The sequence below is a fragment of the Cervus elaphus genome, chromosome 23 (genome assembly GCF_910594005.1).
Source record: "Cervus elaphus chromosome 23, mCerEla1.1, whole genome shotgun sequence".
Classification (NCBI taxonomy): Eukaryota; Metazoa; Chordata; class Mammalia; order Artiodactyla; family Cervidae; genus Cervus; species Cervus elaphus.
The window spans coordinates 1141055-1163292 of NC_057837.1; the positions used below are offsets into that span (position 1 = coordinate 1141055).

Consider the following 22238-nt stretch of genomic DNA (forward strand, 5'->3'; position numbering starts at 1 on the left):
AATACCTCTTAGAATTTTATGAATACCAAAAGAGAAAATCCATTTAAACTGCAGCTCAGACAAAAATGTTTAGGATGTATCTGTTATTATTTGGTCAGGGAGTTTTGTAAAGAACATTCTGGTATCAGGAGGGAGTTTGGACTACTTCGTCACTGCTTGCCAGTTTCTTCAGGACATTTTATTTATTTGCTATTAAAGTATAGCTGATTTATGATGTTAGCTTCAGGTGCAGAGCATACTGATTCAGTATTGTTATAGATCATACCCTAGGATATATATTTAATTTTACAGTTATTCATTTTCCCATTTCATCATTTTAGTGAGATATAATTGTCGTATAACATTGTATTAGCGTATATTATTGATTTACATCAGTACTTGTTGTTTAGTCGCTAAGTCATGCCTGGCTCTTTTGTGACCACGTGGCCTGTAGCCCACCAGGCTGCTCTGTCCATGGGATTTTCCAGGAAAGAGTACTGGAGTGGGTTGCCGTTTCCTTCTCTAGGAGATCTTCCCAAACCAGGGATTGAACCCATGTCTCCTGCTTTGGGAGGTGGATTCTTTACCACTGAGCCACTTGAGAAGCCCTTATGTCAGCACATTGATGGACAAATCATGAGCAAATAAAGATGTCATAGGATTTTGTTGATTTTAATATTGATTCCAGTCACTTTTTCTTGCTGTACTATCTTTATTTTTTTTTTTTTCGTATTGAGGTTTTATGGAGGCCTTTTACTTTGTTCCTTGACTGTCTTCCATTTGACCTAAAATCTTTTTTGGGAACTCAGGTAAATAGCAAAACAGTAGCTTCTTATATCATTACAGTACATTTCACTTTTGAGGCGATAGGGTTGAGAGTGAAATGGTTTCTATGAAGGAAAGAGAGGTACATAGAAGTTTACTGTACGTTATCTACAATTGCTAACTTAAGACAGTGTGTTTATTAATGTTCTTCTTTTCAAGGAGGCAGTTTATTGGAAAAAACACCTTATAACTTTAAATAAGCAAATTAAAGTTGAATTCCTAGATATAAGCCATTTACTTACAAGAAACAGGGACGTCTACATTTTAAGCTCACTGGTGTTTCTTGGCATTTGCATCATTGTATTCCTGACATCACTGAAAACTTAAGTTGAAATGCAGATTCTCAAACTCTATTCCAGTTCGAGAATATCTCCTAAATGAGAAACTTCAGAGAAAGGGCTCAGGAGTCTGTGTTTTAACAAGTGCCCCCTGTAAATCTGATGCACCAAAAAATTGAAAACCACTGTCCTATGGAATAGACATATTATAGATATTGATGGAGAGAGAAAGAATAAAAACTAGACCATATGAGAGTTATCTCCATTATTCTGCAGTGAAATGCTGCAGTTGCCTTGGAAATGAAGGATGGCCATGTATTTCAAACTTCAAACTAGAGCAGATATTCTGACAATTAAGGATATTTGATCTTTTCGTCTGGTGTCTCTATTTCTGCTTTGCCAATAAGATCATCTATACCATTTCTTCTAGATTCCATGTAGATTCTTCTAATGTATATATGCATTAATATACAGTATTTGTTTTTCTCTTTCTGACTTCCTTCACTCTGTATGACACTCTCCCGGTTCATCCACATCTCTACAAATGACACGACTTCATTCTATTTCATGGCTGAGTAATATTCCATTGTATATATGTACCACAACTTCTTTATCTGTTCCTCTGTTGCTAGACATTTAGGTTGTCTTCCCAAATGTCTAGGTTCCTTCCTAAATGTTTATAGACATTTAGGTTGCTTCCTAAATTGGCTGTTGTAAATAGTGATGTTATGAACATTGGGATGCATGTGTCTTTTTGAATTTATGCTTTTCTCTGGGTATAAGCCCAGTAATGGGATCACTGGGTCATATGATAGTTCTGTTTTTAATTTTTAAAGGAACTTCCGTACTGTTTTCCATAGTGGCTGTATCAATTTATACTCCCACCAACAGTGCAGGAGGGTTCCATTTTCTCCATACTCTCTCCAGCACTTATTGGTTGTAGACATTTTGATGATGGCCATTCTGATCAGGGTAAGGTGATATCTTATTTTAGTTATGGTTTCCATTTCTCTAACAATGAGCAGTGTTGAGCATCTTTTCATGTGTTCATTGGCCATCTATATGTCTTCTCTGGATAAATGGCTCCACATTCCATGGCACAGGGAACTCTTTAATGTATTGTGTTGACCTGAATGGGAAGGGAATCCAGAGGGGAGGGTTATATGTCTGCATTGACTTCCCAGGTGCCTCAGTGGTAAAGAATCTGTCTGCAATGCAGAAGATGCTAGAGATGTAGGTTTAATCCCTTGGTCGGGAAGATCCCTTGTAGGAGGAAATGGCAATCCACTCCAGTATTCTTGCCTGGAAAATTCCACGGGCAGAGGAGCCTAAAGGGCTGCAGTCCATGAGGTTTCAGAGTCAGACATGAGCGAGCAGCTGAGCACATACATATGTCCATGTGGCTGATTCATCTTGCTGCACAGTAGAAACTAACACAGCATTCTAAAGCAACTGTGCACCAATAAAAGTTAATTTAAGAAAGGAGTACTTGAGGTTTGGGTTGAGTGGCTACCTCAGTGGGGGGAGAAAAATAGACACTTGGTGCTATGTGGGAGGTGGGAAAAAAGCAGGTGGAATTTAAAATGGATATTCGTGTATTTCTGAGTTAGATCCTGCTTTGCATGGCAAGAATGCCAAGTCCCAGCTGATCTTGTAATGTTAGAGGTGATTATGGAGGAAGTTGGCAGGGAGCCGAGATAAATGATCATCTAGAAGAAGAACTGTGGCAGGAAGAGTGGGGTCAAAAATTATTGAACAAAGGAACTTTAATTTTGGAGGAGGAGAAGGAATAAGCTAGAAATAGCAGTATCAGAAGCACTGAGGCAGCCTAACGCAATGTTCCAGCATACAAATTTGAGCAGTTTTATTTTGCTAACTTTAAGTATTGGGTTATCTGGGATCCTGGCAGCAAACTGTCACCAAGATTTTGATTAGAATCTTATCAAATACTCTTGTCAGACACTCTGATAAGAAAAGGAACTGGCATGAGAATGACAAATTACATCTACAGGTTAATTGCAAATTTACCTGGAAATGGGATTGTATGTTCTGTGAAGCCTGATGGAAACTTTTATTTTGCTCAGCTCTGGAAGAGTAGGTGATATAATGGAACTGAAAATGTTGCTATGATTTATTGGAAATATTGTTCTGAACTTTTATGCGTGTAATCTCATAGGAGAAGCCTAAAATGTTTTAAAAATTATTCTTCCATTATAATATCATGCCCTCCTCCAGGGAATCTTCCCAACCCAGGGATTGAACCCAAGTCTCCTGCATTGCGGGCAGATTCTTTACCCCCTGAGCCACCAGGAAGCCCCCATTATAATATAAAATTTGTTTCCATATGTCTTTTTTTTTACATTTAGAAATAATTTTGGAATTTTAAAATTCCAGCTGAGGTTCTATGCAGCAGCACAAGCCTTGTAAAGGATATTTTCAGACTGTGCGTTAAGCATGAATCTTAAGAATATCAGGATAAAACATAATGGCAGTTCCTCAGAAAGTTAAATATAGAACTATCATATGATCCAGTTATTCCATTTCTGAGTATATATGGAAAAGAGTTAAAAGCAGGGATGCAAACAGTTATTTGTATTCCATTTTCATAGCAGCATAGTTCACAACAAGAGAAGGTTGGAGACAACCCAAATGTCCATCGATGGATGGGTGAATAAAAATGATATATACATACAATTGAATATTATTCAGTCTTAAAAAGGACAGCATTTTTACACCTACTGTGACATGGATGAAGCTTGAGCACATTATACTGAATGAAATCGACCAGATACAAAAGGAAAAATACTTCTTTGATTCTACTTACGTGTGTGTGTTAGTTGCTTAGTTGTGTCCAACTCTCTGCAACCCCATAGACTGTAGCCCACTAGTCTACTTATATGAGTTATCAAAGAGTAGTCTGATTCATAGATACAGAAATGGTGATTGTCAGGGCCTGGGGCAAGGAGGGAATGGTGAGTTAGTGTTTATTGAGTGTGGAGTTTGAGTTTGGGAAGATGAAAAAGTTCTGGGGATGGGTGGTGGTCATGGTTGCATAGCAGTGTGAAAGTACATTAAGTACTTTGCTTAACAAACTTAATGAACTTTACACTTAAAAGTGGTGAATTTTATATTATATATATGTATATATTTACCCCAATAAAAAGAATACTGTGATAATCATTTAATATTTTAATAATTAAACTTTTAAAAGTTACTACAATAATCTACTACAATAATAATAAATATTTTTACGTGCCAAGAATTGGTCAAGGTGCTTTACCCAATTTACCCTATTTAATTCTAACAAAAAAACTCTGAGGGAGGTATGATTATTATCTTATTTTTTCCCCAGTTATTGTTGTGTAAACTGAGGCAAGGGGGGTGGGGGGGGGAAACAGGCAGTGGTTTGAGCCCGAGGGGTTGGCCTCCAGTTACGAGTTGACCTGACTCTGAGTAAAGCTCACCATGTGCACAAAGCCTTAGATCCGCTTTACCCATCAGGAAGATAACCCCAAATTCCAAAATTATCTCTGCAAGTTCTAAATTTATTACAGATCTTTTTGATCAAGAGGATATGACATACCACAGTTATAATGTGTATGAAAAAATTAAAATAAGCTGGTTATTTATGTCTCTTTAAAAAAAATGCAATCCCTGCAAAGACTTCAGTGTTTCAGTATAAAAATCCATATCCAGTGACATGTGTTTTTTTGTGCAGATGGTATGCCTCTCTGAAAATTGCCAAAAGAAAAGAACACATATTTTAGAAATGTTAAATATTGTAATTACAATGCAGGCAGTTTTTGCTTTGTAATATGCATGCTTTAAACTCAGAAGACTGTCTATGATGTTTTATTGTGTGAAATTTAAATTTGAAACAATTTTGTGTGTAGCTTTCTGAATATGTAGAAGATGGCCTTATTTACTGTTACCTTGGAAATAGCAATACCTAAATGCTGTGTTAACTCTTTTTGGTACAATTAAGATCATTTTGTAGAGCAAATGTAATTTAAAATAATATCCTCAAGCATGGATTTTAATTAATTTTAATCATATAAAGTATGTAATGTTTAGTGTTATATTTGGAAAACTAAATATAGCTTTTTAATAGAAACTATGCCAATACCTTTAAAAACGTACCTCAATTCAATAAACACACGCGTCACTGACCTTTTCCTTTTTAAATAATATTTGAATTATGAGTAGAGCATCTCCAGTTATGTAATTAATAATCCTATGATGTTAAAGATATCATGTTTAGTTTTTTGAGTTTTACTAATAATTGATGATCTTGGAGAAACTCTTAATTATTAACTTGTTAAGTCATTCCCAGGTAAGACTTGACTTTTACTGTGGCACATGTTGACATACACGTGTTTTCTTACACTTCCAGGACTCCGCTATTGTCACTCCGATCATTTTGAGGACTGACCCTCAGGGATTTTTCTTTTACTGGACAGACCAAAACAAGGTAAGAAGTAAAAATGTGTCTCTTTACATTTTCCAGTGAGTTGTTGATTTGCGAAGTATTCAGGTTTCTATTTGTTTCATGGATAACTCTTTGTAATTTATTTAAAGATTCTACTTAAAAAGAATGCCTAAAATGGAAATGTCTGGAGAGTTTCCAAGGACTGTAGCCTGAAGTATTAGATGTGCTAAATCCTAGAACATTTGGCACTTTTCAGGACAAAAGCATGGAACTGTGAATTGCATTTGTTGTAGAGGGAAGTTAGCTGGTATTACTGCTGTTAAGTCTCCCCCCGGCTCTATCCATAGGAAATGAAGAAAACGGATGAGAAAGCCCCTGTGACCCCATGACTGTAACTGTGACTTTCCCTTTCTCTTCCTTCTGCCCTTTGCTGCTTATTAGGGTTCTCCCAGCCTTAGTAGGAATTTGGCCTTGATAATTGGTTCACATTAGAAAATCAGGAATAAAATTCCTTTAGACTATATCTTCCCATTTTCAGGAATTTTTTTCCTATTTTAGCTTTCGGTCCACCATATCATAAATTTAGAATCTCATTTATTATGGAACCAATTGAGCTGATTCCATATTGCATTATTAAAAAGTAGAATGTCTCCAGATCATAAAATTTATTTGGAATTTAACAGGCAGTTAGACCAGAATATTCATAGAAAGTGGTTATTACTTCAATAGACAATACTATGGTTCTGCACTCGAACCTCCAAGGCTACCAACCACAGAATATTTTGGTCCTGTAAGCTCTGATATTTGGAAAGATGGTCAGGTTTTATTGAGAGTGCCAAAGTGATACTGAAATGATAAAATACCTGGACCGAATTGAGAAGCACTATTAACCTTTTCACATCCTGGTGTTACTCCTCTGTATCCAGGGTTACTGGCTATCAGCCTAGCTTTCTGCCTTTGGGGGTGACCCCAGCTTCATCAGTGAGTAATGGTACAGAGACTGCTCTGTACAGAGGCTCGTTTGGGGCCCGGGTGGAGTCTGGGGGGAATTCTTGGGCTGGAAAGTAACATATGGCCCCCAGGGTCAGTGCTGGGTGTGTCTCTTTAGCACGTCTTCCAAAGGACAGATTTTACCTTTGTTGTCCTGGAGTTGCTTTCTGGTTATGGATGCCCCATAGTCACCTCTGGCAGCAGACATGGGGCCACAGACATAGACCCCAAGCTAATGTCAAAAATCACGCTTGGGTAAGATTTCATACTAGCTGTTCATGCTTGTTACTGGGTGTGTTAATCACTTTGACTTTGACATTCTGTTTGGTTTCCTGCTGTTATGTATAAAACAATGGCTTGAAAGGGTTTTTTTGTTTTTTTTCCCTCCTAAAGGCTATTTTTAGAACTGTTGAAGCTATATTCATGAAAGATACGTTTATAATGCCTAGAGCATTTTTAAAGTTGGATATTTGTACAAGAGACTGGACTGTCAGTTTGATTTTTCAGCTTGTAAATCAAGCTTCTATAAAAGCAGCAGAAGATATTTTGGGGATTTTAAATAATTCATAGCAACTCAGTTAAGCTCCTCTTTAAAACCAATCATAAATATTTCTTTGCTTGAGAAAGAGAAAGTGTTTAGGACCAGAGGCTCTTTGATGTACATATCTTGTTCCATGAACCCAGTATTTTGACTCATGCTTATTTTCAAATGTAGGAAAAAAAAAACTCAGTTTTTGAATACAGATCATTTTCTCTTGGTTGTAATGCAGTTTATGACCAGATGAAACAGATGTTGTGGTAGCAGTACTTCTGTCTTTTTATTACTTTCTTTTCATGAGTATCAATCTTTCAGTTCTAGCCAAGAGATGGTAGTTTCATTTTTCACTTTCTAAGTCAACCATCAGTCATATATCAGAGTTTGGAGGTTTGTTTTATTAATGATCATATATTAATATCTAAAAGATGAGGTAATTTAAGAAAACAATGAAACTTTACATGATTCCAAGTTTGTAATCTTCGTCTGGCTTTAAGCCCAGCTCTAGAGCCAGAGAGAGTGATGAATCTACTTCTAGGAGATGGACCCCTGTGAGTGATGTATTAGCAGCTTAAACGCACGTGAGCAGAGATGGTGCTCACGGGTGAGCAGTGGCAAGCAAGCTTTAAGTCCATGTTTTTGCATAATATTATTTGAAGGGATGGGCTGAATGTTGCAATCATGATGTTACTTAGAGGCCCACTTTCTTTAAAATTTTTAATTGACAATTAGTCTTGGTGATGTGAATCTATCACATGTACTACAGAGTTTACATCTCAGAGAAAAAATATGATCCTTTTAAAAGTTTATCCCATGATTCTCTCCTCGCCTCTGCTTGAAAGCTTGCTCTGTTATCTGTATGATTCACCTCTTCTCCCTGGAGCTTCTTCTTTCGTCTTTGTCCGTGTTTCTCCTTGGTCCATGAAGCCTGTGCCAAAGTCCTTTGTTTTTTTTTTTTTAATTTTTATTTATTTTTAATTGGAGGATAATTGCTTACAATGTTGTATTGGTTTCTGCTGCAAAACAGTGTGACTCACCTCTAAGTATACATAGACCCCCCCCTCCGGAGCCCCCTCCCACCTCCCCCATCCCCCTAAGTTATCATTGAGCACCAGCTGAGCTCCCTGTTTCATGAAACTCTTTGATTAGTGATCAGTTGAAGCCTAGTCTGCTCAGAAGTGAGCGGAGTGGCTTAAGAAGTAAAGAATATTTATATAGGATTTTCTTTTTGTAGCCCTGGAGGAGAATCCTCACAGTTTGATGGGTTCTTATCCAGGTCCTCGCTCCTGTCCTGACCACACTGTACCATGGACCAGCTGATTTGAAGCCACTGGTTTCGCTTTCTGTGAACCTTGACACGTGTCCTGTAACCCAGCCCTTGATTTGCCACCATAGAATTGATAGGTGGCAAAGAAGATTGATAACCCAGATAACAGATTGAAGAACTTAAAAACCAGAGCTGGCAAGTAACTTTTAGGTAGCAGAAATGTGCTTCTGATGAAACATTGACGGCATGTTTGGGGTTTGGTGGGGAGCAGATAAATATGAACATCATCTTCAGGGAAATGTTCATACTTGGTACCAGCTCTGGGCTTATCCTAATCATTCTTTCCATTTTAATGTTGGCTCTGTAAATTTTATTGACTGTAATTAGCAGAAACGAGTTTCTGAATATGACTATCTTAAGCATGGGTGTTTTTCTTATGTCAGTGCGTGTCATGTAAAGAACATCAGGTTATTTGTGATCATGAGTGAGAAGGGACGCTTGTACAGGCTGAGTATGGAAGAGGTTGCCTGCATTAAATTATGACTTTTCTTTGGACCTATGTCATGTCAGGACCAGAAACCAACGTAGGAAGGGTTACCCATGAAAAACATGTGAACTACAAGAAGAATCTGTATGGGAGCCAGAGAAGAAAAGGAGGGTTCATGTAAAAGGTGAACCCAAACATAGTCTGTTAGAATATGAAACAAAATAGACCTCTGCCTTGCAACCTGAGGCCCTACTCCTGGGCCAAGATTAGTATAAAAATAAAACTAGTCACTACCAGTTCAGATCCAAGAAGTTCAATATAGTTTAGTAAACTCTTCCTTATATCCCTAAAACAGGAGCTTGGAGAAGGGGAAAGAGGACCACAAAATTAAATTAAAAAGGAAGAGGAGGAGAGATACATGTTTTAAAGGAAGAATTTCTACTACTTGATCTTCTTCTGTTACAGATATTATTTTTGTTTTTGTGGCTAACCTGCAAATATTAATAGGTTCTTTTTGTAAGAGAGTAGAGCAGTGTTGATGTCCTCGACTCCTCCCCACCTTTGGCCACAGTCCTAGCCTTGTCCAAAGTCAACTGCTGGTGGGACTTGCCTGGTGGTCCAGTGGATAAGACTCTGCTCTCACTGCCGAGGACCCAGGTTTGATCCCTAAACAGGCAACTAAAATCCCACCAACTGTGCAGTGCAGCATGAAGTCAACTGCTGGTAACGGCTTCATGGTATCTTTCCAGGCCTCTCTTTAATGAATTTCTGTGTGTATTAACTATGGAAATATTTTGTTTTGTTTATATCCGTCTGTATCCTAAATAACATCATTCTATTTTTGCTTTTCCACAAACCTGATTTTCACTTTACAGTATGTCTTACAGAACTTTTCATGTAAGTACATGTGTATCCACTTTATTTTTTTTATACCTCTATAATATCCCATGGAATGGCTGTGTATTTAGTCACTCAGTCATATCCAACTTTCTGCAACCCCATAGACTGTAGCACACCAGGCTCCCCTGTCCAGGGAATGTTCCAGACAACGGTACTGGAGTGGGTTGGCATTCCCTACTCCAGGGGATGTTCCTGACCCAAGGATCGAACCTTAGTCTCTTGCGTCTCCTGCATTGGCAGGTCACCTGAGAGGCCCAGGGAATGGATGGCCAAACTTTATTTAACAGTAAAATATTCTCATTGGTGGACTCTTGGTATTTGTTTCTAGTTTGGGGCTACAGGAAAACAATCTTGTACTTTGGAGTAATACTTCGTCTTATCTATCTCTCTCTGAGTATATGGGTCAGGCGTCCCTGAGGTAAATTTTGAGAAGTACAGTTGCTGATTGAAGGCTATATATATCCTAAATTTTAGTTAATGGTTGTGTCATTTTATAGCTTTGCCAGTCTTGCGTGAGAGGAACTGTTTCCTCAATCCCCACCAACACTATTAAGAAACATTTTAATTTTTGTCAATTTGATGCAACCATTGTACCTCTGCTCTAATTTGGTGTTGCCTGATTTGCTAGTGAGCTGTGGACATTTTCCAACATTATGGGCAATTTCTATTTCCTCTTACATCAATAACCTGCTTAAATTCTTTGCCTTGTGTTGAGAGTTGTCCATTTATTTTGGATGTTAATCCTTTAGCTGTTAGGGATATTTCAAACACTTTCTTCCTGTCTGTGGCTTGTCTTTGGATTTCTTAACTTTTATGCATGACAAAAGATGACCTGACATTTTCAAATTTGATATATCCACATTCCAACTTTTTTTTTTTTTGCTTTTTGCTTTATTCAAGATTTTTCTTATTCATCATCGTCTTAGCCATCATTATTATTAGTTTAGATTTTTAATTCATGTAAAATTGTCTTAGTCCATTTGGGCTGCTATAACAAAACACCGTAGAATGGGTAGCTCATAATTGACATATTTCTTACAGTTCAGGAGGCTGAAAGTCCCAGACCAGGGTATCAGCATGGCCCAGAGAGACCCCTCTTCTGTGCTGCAGATTTCTCATGTCCTCACGTGGTGGAAGGGGCGAAGGGTCTCTGTGTCGGTGCTTAGTTGCTCAGTCGTGTCCAGCTCTTTGCAGCCCCATGGAGTGTAGCCTGCCAGGCTCCTCCCTCCATGGCATTTCCCGGGCAAGGATACTGGTGTGGGTTGCTATTTCCTCCTCCAGGGGATCTTCCCGACCCAGGGATTGAACCCGGGTCTCCTGCATTACAGATGGATTCTTTACCACTGAGCCACCAGGGAAGCCTGAGGATCTCTCTTTTATAAGAGAGCTTATATGAGCTTCTTTTGTAAGGATACTAATCCCATCAAGGAGGACTCTGCCCTCAGGACCTAATCACCCTCCAAAGGCCCAATCTCCTAATACCACCCATGGGCATTAGGTGTTCAGCATAAGGATTTGGCATGGACCATAGCAGTGATACCGTGTATTCTGAGGACTGATGCTCACAGAACTCTGATTTCTTCACATGGCTAGGCCTGGCTTTGGGCGGCCCCTGTTTCTTCCGGTTGGAACTGGCTCTGATATCACTATCTGCCATGCAGTTTTCTTCTGGCTGGGGTGTGGAGGGTATGGGAAGTGTGAACTATGATGGCACTTGTCCTGATTAGATGTTCCCACTTTACTCCCAATGCTGACACCTCCACCACCTCGTTTGGGTGGTCTAGGTCTATTCCTGTTTTAATGCCTGTGAGTTTCTGGGGTGTCACCTCCTACTTTATTTTTATTCCATTCATCTTCTGTCTTCCATGCTTTCTGATTCAAGAAGTACAATCCCTTCTGTTTACCCATGATCCTAGATTATAGACATACCTTTACACCTGTGTATTCAGTCATTTCTAGGGAATAGGATATGGGAGGACTCCACCATCTGCTCCATCTGTTGTCTTGTTCTGGCCTATCATTTTGCATGAGACAGTCATTGGGGATCCTTGCAAAGTGGTAAGTTTCTGTTAATGAAAACTATAAACTGCCTTCTCTTATAGTAACCTTACATTTCTATACTGAGTTCAGATGCAAAGTTCAAAAATTAAATATTTACATATTACACAGTGATATTTTTCAAGAAAGAAGTCAGGAGTTTGTAAATATTTAAGCTGTTGTATCAGAAACCTCTATAAAAAAGCTAGTAATATCGTGTTAAAAAATAGTCTGGGCTCCATAAAGAACCACCAGGCACCACAGATTTTATTAATCATTGTTTATCAATGGCACTTCTTCTTTCACACACACTTCTCTAAAATATCCCAGAAACATCAGTTTTGAACTTTCTTGTCTGTGGTAATTGGGTAGGACACTCAACTTTCTATTGAGTGCAACAATTTGATTATAAATTAAAAGATCAACTCTACACGCTTTTATTTGGTAGCTTCCCCTGAACCCTGAAACAACAGTTGATTTATCTCAGAAAACAGTGCAGAGCATGTGAGTATCACTTCTGGAAGGCTGGTGCCTTTGCTAGGCCTGTAGCAGGACGCCACTCATTGCCAAGAAGCAGCAGCATCTATGGATTAAGTCTTTTCCTGCACCTTCCCCAGATTTCCTTCACATAAAGAAATTAATAGAAGCAACACAGCCCAAAATCTAAACCCAAGTCCTTACTGCTCCTGTGGCTGAGAGTTGGACCCCAGTGGCATTTGCATTTCTTTGTTTTTTCTGGCCTCTGGAGCTCATGACACCGTCTGGGAGCTGACACCCATACAAGAGACAACTCTACACATGATGTCACCAGACGGTCAATACCGAAATCAGATTGATTATATTTGCAGCTAAAGATGGAGAAGCTCTATACAGTCAGCAAAAACAACCGGGAGCTGACTGTGGCTCAGATCATGAACTCCTTATTGCAAAATTCAGACTTAAGTTGAAGAAAGCAGGGAAAACCACTAGACCATTTAGGTATGACCTAAATCAAATCCCTTACAATGATACAGTGGAAGTGACAAATAGATTTAAGGAATTAGATTTGATAGACAGAACGCCTGAAGAACTATGGATGGAGGTTCATGATATTGCACAGGAGGCAGTGATCAACAACACCCCCAAGAAAAAGAAATGCAAAAAGGCAAAGTGGTTGTCTGAGGAGGCCTTACAAATAGCTGAGAAAAGAAGAGAAGCCAGAGGGAAAGGAAAGATATACCCATTTGATTCAGAGTTCCAAAGAATAGCAAGGAGAGGTAAGAAAGCCTTCCTCAGTGATCAGTGCAAAGAAATAGAGGAAAACAACAGAATGGGAAAGACTAGAGATCTTTTCAAGAAGATTAGAGATACCAAGGGAACATTTCATGCAAAGATGGGCACAGTAAAGGACAGAAACGGTATGGACCTAACAGAAGCATAAACAGAAGCTATTAGGAAGAGGTGGCAAGAATACACAGAAGAACTGTACAAAAAAGATCTTAATGACCCAGATAACTGCAATGGTGTTATCACTCAGCTAACACCAGACATCCTGGAATGCAAAGTCAAGTGGGCCTTAGGAAGCATCACTACCAACAAAGCTAATGGAGGTGATGGAATTCCAGCTGAGCTATTTCAAATCCTAAAAGATGATGCTGTGAAAGTGCTGCACTCCATATGCCAGCAAATATGGAAAACTCAGCAGTGGCCACAGGACTGGAAAAGGTTAGTTTTCATTTCAATCCCAAAGAAAGGCAATGCCAAAGAATGTTCAAACTAGCACACAGTTGCACTCATCTCATACGCTAGAAAAGTAATGCTCAAAATTTTGAACATTCTTTGGGGTTGTTTTTCTGGACCTTTCTTGCTTTTTCTATGATCCAACGGGTGTTGGCAATTTGATCTCTGGTTCAAAAAGCAAGAGAGTTCCAGAAAAACATCTACTTCTGCTTTATTGATTACACCAAAGCCTTTGACTGTGTGAATCACAACAAACTGTGGGAAATTCTTCAAGTGATGGGAATACCAGACCACCTGACCTGCCTCCTGAGAAATCTGTATTCAGGTCAAGAAGTAACAGTTAGAACCAAACATAGAACAATGGACTGGTTCCAAATCAGGAAAGGAGTATATCAAGGCTGTATATTGTCACCATGCTTCTTTAACTTAAGTGCAGAGTACCTCATGTGAAATGCCAGGCTGGATGAAGCACAAGCTGGAATCAAAATTGCCGGGAGAAATGTCAATAACCTCAGATATGCAGATGACACCACCCTTGTGGCAGAAAGCGAAGAGGAACCAAAGAGCCTCTTGATGAAAGTGAAAGAGGAGAGTGAAAAAGCTGGCTTAAAACTCAATGTTCAAAAAACAAAGATCATGGCATCCAGTCCCATTACTTCATGGCAAATAGATGGGGAAACAATGGATACAGGGCAAGCTTTATTTTCTTGGGCTCCAAAATCATTGTGTATAGTGGCTGCATCCATGAAATTAAAAGACACTTGCTCCTTGGAAAAATAGCTATGACCAACCTAGATAGCATACTAAAAAGCAGAGATATTACTTTGCTGACAAAGGTCCGTCTAGTCAAAGCTATGGTTTTTCCAGTGGTCATGTATGGATATGAGAGTTGTATCATAAAGAAAGCGGAGTGCCGAAGAATTGATGTTTTTGCACTGTGGTGTTGGAGATGATTCTTGAGAGTCCCCTGGACTACAAGGAGTTCAAACAAATCCATCCTAAAGGAAATCAGTCCTGAATATTCATTGGAAGGCCTGATGCTGAAGCTGAAACTCCAATACTTTGGCCACCTGATGCGAAGAGTCAAGTCATTAGAAAAGACCCCGATGCAGGGAAAGATTGAAGGCAGGAGGAGAAGGGGATAACAGAGGAAGAGGTGGTTGGATGGTATCACCAACTCGATGGACATGAATTTGAGTAAGCTCTCGGTTTTGGTGATGGACAGGGAAGCCTGGCATGCTGCAGTCCATGGTGTTCCAAAGAGTCAGACATGACTGAGTGACCGAGCTAACTAACTAACACCCCCCTGACCAAACAAGTTTGATGGGCAAATACCACAAACTTCTGGGTGGCATAACTCGAAGGTGCAAGCTTTCTGCTTTCTGCTAGTGTGCCCCAGGGGCAATAGATCCCTTTACCCTCAGAGGTAACTGGCTTGAGAACACACCCTTCATGAGTGTCCTTCCTTTCCTGTTTCTATTCCACATGTGTCCTGGAGCCACCTCTAAAGTAAACTCATTTTACTAGAATCCTTGTTTAGGAACTGCCTAACATGGATCCTTAATGTCTAACAACATAATGGAGATGCCCCATGATTATGGGGATTAAAAGGATTTCTTCCTAAGAGGCGCCGTAACTGGAACCTGTTAGGTAAATACTTTGTTTTAAGCCAGGGAGGTGTTGTAGTTGAGTCTTGATCTGGGAGGCCAGAACTTGAAGTCTGACTGATGTGGATTGGAGTTCTAGTTCTACCTCATGTCCAGTGTGTCATATCTGGTGAATCTCTTCAACCATCTGAGCCTCCATTTCCTCATCTGTAAGACTGAGTATTAACTTTCTCAGAGTTGCTGTTAAATATGATACACGAAGTGTGTAGCACAATGCTTTGCTGTTGTTTAGTTGCTCAAGTCATGTCTGACTGTCTGTGACCCCAGGCTCCTCGTCCAAGAACAATGTATACTGCTTTGTAGACGCAGTCTTTGTGGTGGCTTTTTTAAGTTTTAATTTAAATCAAAATTTAAAATGTAAGTTTTCCTGAAGTATGGTTGACAAATAAACTTGTAAGATATTTAAAGTGTTTATCGTGGTGATTTAAAAAAAATAAAAGTAAAGAAATTAATATACGTATCCATTGTGAAAGGATTCCCCGCATCTAGTTAATTAGCATATCCATCACCTACCTCATTTTCTTCTTTTTTTGTATGTGTTAGAACATGTACATTCTATTTTCTGCAAATTTCACTCATATAATACAGTATTATCAACTATATTCACTGTATAACACATTAGATTCTCAGCCCTTATTCATTTTATAGTTGAAAATTCATAGTCTTTTACCAACCTCTTCCTAGTTCTCCTGGCTTCCCAGGTGGTCAGTGATAAAGAATCTGCCTGCTAAACAGGAAGACACGGATTTGTTCCATGTCAGGAAGGTCTCCTGGAGAAGGAAATGGCAACCCACTCCCATGTTCTTGCCTGGGAAGTCCTGTGGACAGAGGAGCCTGGCGGGCTGCAATCTGTGGGGTTCCAGAGTCAGATACGGCTCAGTGACTGAACCACCACGCCCCTGGTCCCACTGTACCCTAGCCCCGGCACCCACATTTCTATCTCTGTTCCTGTGAGTCTGACACCTCCCCACCTTTGAAGGTTTCACATGTGTGTGATGCCGCGTCATATTCTTCTCTCTCTATTTGGCTTTATTTCACTTGACATAATGCCCTCAAGGTCCATTGTGGTAGTTTCTATTATTGGTATATAATTAGCAGTTAGTCTCTGACTAAACAGTTAGTCCCTAACTAATTTTTAGGGACTACAAACATTCTGTTTTGAAAGCCAAGTGACTGTCTGTTTACATATATTTTAAAATATTTTTTCTTCTTCTTCAAGGTAATGGTGATTGTTTCCTGTTTAGACTCTGTTGTGGTCTTTGATCTAAAGCACTGAGCCTTAGGTCTGTTTGAGCAAACAAGATGTTCAGGTATTTCATAACATTTCAGGAGCAGAACTATGGAAGGCAAAAGAAGGGATTTATCGTTGAGAAGACTTTCCCGCTGAGGGTAATCCACTAATAAATACTGCGCCATAGGTGAAAGGTTTTTGACCCTCAGGAATTGGAAGCATCTTGTGGAATGAGCTTAACGATGATTTAAAAGTCTTGGGCAGGAGAAATGCTATTATTCACAAGCAGAATTGGTTTCCACCAAGGTTGTCTGTGTCTTTTTTCCTAAGATAATCACTTTGGAATTTTCACTGCTTTATTAGCACCAGGCAGCTCCTCCTTCTCCATTCCAATAAGATCCTGAGAGAGTAAGCTTGCAGTTATTTGTGAGTATAATTTAGATAGTGGTCTGTTGGATTACTGAGGAACAAGCCACTTTTCATCAATTTTGCTTCCAGATTAAGCTTTATTTATTTCCAACCTTTCTTTCACTGCTACAAGTCCCAGAGTTTTTGCCTCAATGAGTTCGAGCTAGTATAGGACAGACAGATGCTATGATTGCATAGCCTATGTAGATGCAACAGAAGAACATGCTGTTAGAATGGAAGTCTTTGCCAGGCTGTGACTCATGGTCTTTTAGTAAATGTATTTTAAAATCAAGCTGGTTATTATGAAATGGCATCATTGTACTTTCTTTAGAATCGTTTTTAGGGTGTTAGTGAATTAATCTGATTTTCGTGTCTCTATCACAGCACTTCATCAAGCCGATAACAACAGCAGTGCTCATTTGAATATGTTGTAACCAGAGTTTAGAAACATATAGCACCCTGGCTTTAATTCAAACTTCATTACCCCTAATATAATTTAATTACAAAATCTTGCCTCAGTTTTATGTGTTGCTTATATTTAGCTCTTCCTAGTCGGAGAAGGCAATGGCAACCCACTCCAGTACTCTTGCCTGGAAAATCCCATGGATGGAGGAGCCTGGTAGGCTGCAGTCCATGGGGTGGCTAAGAGTTGGACACGACTGAGCAACTTCACTTTCACTTTTCACTTTCATGCATTGGAGAAGGAAATGGCAACCCACTCCAGTGTTCTTGCCTGGAGAATCCCAGGAACGGGGGAGCCTGGTGGGCTGCCGTCTATGGGGTCGCGCAGAGTCGGACATGACTGAAGTGACTTAGCAGCAGCAGTCTTGTAGTAGCAATTAAATTGGATGCTTTCCATGCTATGAAGTTATTATAATGGGTTATTTGTACCTTTTGATACAAAATTAGTTTGAGACACTGGATTAATGGAATGTGTGGAGGAAATACATGTGTATTGTTCATAATTCTATTTCTTGTTATGTGGAAAACCCATTTGCCCTTATTGTGAATAGAATTCCCAGACACTTGGTATTGACCCAATGCCATGCTTCATTGCTTGAATTATAGACGTCGTAGATAGAGTGAGCATATTTGGTTGTCCTCTAGTTCATTTTCTTGCCAATGCAAAATTGTTTGATTCTACTGATGGGGTTCTTGTCAAACTCTTTCCATATTTAATCAGCATAACAAGCCTCTTGTTTCCATCTGGTAAAATAAATAAAGGTGAAAAATTGAGTCATTTAAGTATTTACCAAAAATAGATGAAAATAAAAATTTTCCATTTTTCACATTTTATCTTTACTTTGTTTAAATAACTTTAAAAGGTTAAACAACCTGATTATTAGGAACTTGGTGTCACATAAATTTCTTTTCATATGCACTAGTTCAATTTGCACACACCTTTTATCTGTTGTTATTATTTCTGGTATCATTATCACCAATAATAGCAATATATGGAGTTTTCTGCACACCAGTCACTGCTGTGGTGTGCATGTGCATGAAGATGCACATTCAGTCATTTCCACAAGTCTGTGAGGCCAGGCCTCATATCACTCCCATTTCCAGGTGAGGACGTTGACATGTACACAGTGATGACCCTCGTTACACAGTTCATGAATAGAGATTGGAATAGAATCCAGGTAGCCTGGCTGTGTGTCCTGGCCCTTAACTTCTTGCTTTTTAAAGATCTTGTTTAATTTGTAAAGTTGTTTTTCTCAGATTTTTTTCCCCCTTAGATCTTTCTGAAAAGAAATCTCAGTAGGCATATTGCATGTGCAAGGAAAAGGCAAACAGTGTGAAGTGGTTCTCAACTTGGGCTGCACAGGGAAATGTTAAAATCACTGGGGGAGCTTCAGAAATTGTTGCTGCCTGGGTCCCATCCCCAGAGAGTTTGATTTAGTTGCTCTGGGGTGCGGTCAGGACCTTGGAATTTTTTTTTTTTAACGCTCCTCATTTGATTCTGACGTGCAGCCAAGCTGAACACTGATAGGAAGCTAAGTGACATCGCAAATCAACTCAGTGAAGTTCCTGAGGGGCTGTGCTCAACTCTGCCTTTCCTTCTGTGGCCTCATTTCTAGCAAAACTCAGACTCAGCTTAAGCACCCAGAGGCCCTGCAAGACTCTGAATTATTTAGCTACAATTGAGTAATATTCACTATACTCTACTTAGGAAGGCAGGAAATTACTAATGTTTTTTAAGAAAGAGTCTTAGTATCCAAGACTGAATCAAAATAGATACTTTTGTTATATTCAGTTGATTAAAATTCATTTAATTTTCCATTCCTCGGGTGTGCTAAGTACTAGGTATTCATTTTATTTTTGCTGAACATGTCATCAGCATTCATGCCTGTTTATTAACCTTTATGTTTTTCTAGATCTTCCATTAAACAAAGTTGCTATTTGAACATATTTAATTATACTAGCTATACTTTTGAATAGGCAAATATGATTTTAAAAATGATTTTATAAAATTAAATTATATCTTAAACTTGTTTTGTGGATACAAAGCAGATATCATCTTGGTAAATTATGACATCATGTCATTTCTTATTAATTTGTAGAAATTATTTCTTTATTGACACATTAGCCCAGCAGGGAAACCAGAGACAACGAGGTCATATACAGGAAGCTGTGATATAATCAGTTCTAAATAATATATTTAAGTGGTAAAAATCCATGTTTCTCCCAAAAGAATTTTTGGTTTTTCTTCAGTCTTCAATATGCATTGTTATGAGAAAGATTTTGTATGAGATTTCTCTTTAGAGTTGTGGGTGGTGAACAATGCATCTGGTGAAGTGAGTGCCTCAGTGAAAAGTTTTATGGGGCAGAACCAGTTGCTATGCTAAGAAACTAAGTGTTGATAGACATAATGGATTCTATTTTTAGATGAACATATGTTCCTATAGCCTGGCTTCCTTATGCAAGAGGTCAGCAGTTTCAGCCCCACATTGTGAATATTGAGACTTAGATGATCAGAGGAGATGGGACTTTAGGTTGTGAAATTTTCATCTATTTTAGCCCTAACATATTTCATGACTGGGGGAAAAATTAAAAACAAAATAAACAGATTAACATATACACACTACTATATATAAAATAGATAACCAACAAGGACCTACTGTATAGCACAGGGAGCTATAGTCAATATTCTCTAATAACCTATAAAGAAGAAGAATCTGTAAAAATATATAGTATAACTTAATCACTTTGCTGTACACCTTAAACTAACACAGCATTGTAAATCAACTATACTTCAAAAAACAAAACAAAAATCTAAACAAACAAAGTTCTAAAACAGTTTGAGCTTTTTGGTGTTTGTAGGGTGAGTTCTTCCAGAAGCTGACCTCAAAACAAAGATTCAAAGTAGTTTATTTGGAAGGTGAGCTCCCAAAGCATGGACCCAGCAGTGGGGAAGTGAGATAGGCAAAGGAAGGCAGCGATAGAGGGTGAATTATCAGATACCCGTTGACACTCTGGGCAACTAAAAGCTCCATCCCACTGGGAGCTCTGGGCATGGAGCACACCCCAGAATTATCTCGACTGAGGTAAGAGAGCTTGATATCTACCACCAGTTCCCACGTGTCTCTGTTTGAAGACAGCTTTGCCCAGGGCTGTTCTGTCTGCAGCACCTCTGCCAGCTCTTCTCCGTGGCCAAGGAGCCTTCAGACCAGTGGCTCCAGACTTTGAGAAAGCTCTCAGACAAAGTTGCCTTTGGAAGTGGTCAGTGGGCGTGCATGGATACACGTGGCCACCAGCAGCAGCGACCACTCTCAAGGCTTTGACTTTAAGTGAGACTTAAAAACTCTCTACCACGGGTGCAAACAGAAGAGTAAACCAATTCACAGACAGATAGATCTTGCTTTGTTTGCATAGCATATTAAAATGTAAAAGCTAGCATTTAAAAATCTGGAGAGTTCATATTGCAAATCTGAATTTCTCAGAAAATCAGAAGGCTTGGCAACACTGGTCGCCATACCACCGTGGCCACATGTGGCTACCTGCATCAGACAGGGCCTGTGGGATCCAGCCTCTTTCATTTTGGCTTTTGAGTGTAGAATATCAGGTGTCTATGGCAATATCCTTTACTGGAAGCTTCAATAAGCTAATGATTATGAAGGCTCCTGTGGAATGCAGTCAGTTCTGCTACAGTGGGCTTGTTGGATTGCTGTGGTGTAAAAACTGATTTTACAGTAGAAAATGGCTGAAGGTCAGCAAATCCAGGCCTTACTCATAACTGCCAGAGCAAAGTAATTGATGCCCCAAGCCCATTTCTTCTCTATGAGATATGGATTTGAAGTGTGTGAGCTCTGAGGTCACTCTGAGCTTTAAAAGGTTATTATTCTAAAATGACTTTCTCATGGCATTGTGCTGTGTTAGATTTATCAGTATGACTCCTTGGCAAAGGATTTCATGTTGAGTTGGGCCATTAATCTGTAGGAAATGAAAATGGTGGGCTCGAGGGCACCAGGCAGAATGACTTTCCTTTGTGGAATGAATGGGGGTTAATTCCATCACCAGCTCAAGGCAGTGGGCACTGACTAGCTAAGTCAGCTAAACCCACCCTGTCCCTCCTGTAGATCTGCATTGTCCCATAAAGTGGCATGTTGGGTTTTACACTTGAATTATAATTAAGTAAAATACAAAATGCATTTCCTCAGCCACACTTGGCCACATTCCAAGTGCTCCATAGCCACCTGTGGGCAGGTAAAGTTAAAAAACATTTCCATCACTAACAGAAAGTTCTGTTGAGTGTCACTGCATAGAGGTTGGGTCAAGAAGAGTCTAGTCAAAGCCAGTGAAAAGTGAAAGTTTCTTTGAATTTATGGGGAAAGACCTTTCTTCTCTTTTGTTGAATCATGTCCTGCAAAGATGTTTTGTGGACCTGACTTTCATATTTTGTTCCCTTGGATAAAGAAGTTCGGGTGCTTCAGAGCCTAACTTGGGAGCCTAACAGGTAGGCTGATCCCGCAGAAGACAAACCAGTGAAGGACCAGATCCTCAGCGATGTCATTTGAGACATAAATCAGACTGTCTCAAATCTATGAGCGAGTGAATCTCTTTCATTCTAAGCTTGAGTCTAAGCTGGTTTCAGATGGGATGTTGTCCCTTTTCAGTCAAGATTGTTAACTGAATCATAGGACAGTCATGTATTTGAAGGAAGGCAGGGACTCAGATATCTAGGATCCAGCTGCATCTGGCCCATAAACATGAAAGAGGAAAGAGAAAACAACACTTCTGCAATCTTCTCTACAATTCCCTGTGCAAGACATCATTGTATGTTGTTCTGTGCATTTTTTCTGTGTGGAGCTGTAGCTCTCAGGAATGGTTGTAGTGCATAATTAGAGAAGAATATATATTGAGAAGGAAAATGTGAAAACTTGTGCAGCAAATGGAACTTTGTGTATTAGTCTAATATACAAATTGGATTTCGTGATTGGTCTCAATTGTACCAGAAGGACTTCTAGGGAAGGAAAGAAGAGCTTACT

The 22238-nt window shown here is 39.2% G+C and overlaps 1 protein-coding gene across 2 annotated transcripts in view; it reads left to right on the forward strand.

The window, feature by feature from the left end:
- Window positions 1-22238, forward strand: part of PLCB1 (phospholipase C beta 1) — an 854892-nt gene that overhangs the window by 19096 nt on the left and 813558 nt on the right. For both annotated transcript variants that reach the window (XM_043883527.1, XM_043883528.1), the window contains exon 2: window positions 5476-5553. In XM_043883527.1, coding sequence (XP_043739462.1) covers window positions 5476-5553 — 78 coding nt within the window. The remainder of the gene's footprint in view (window positions 1-5475; window positions 5554-22238) is intronic.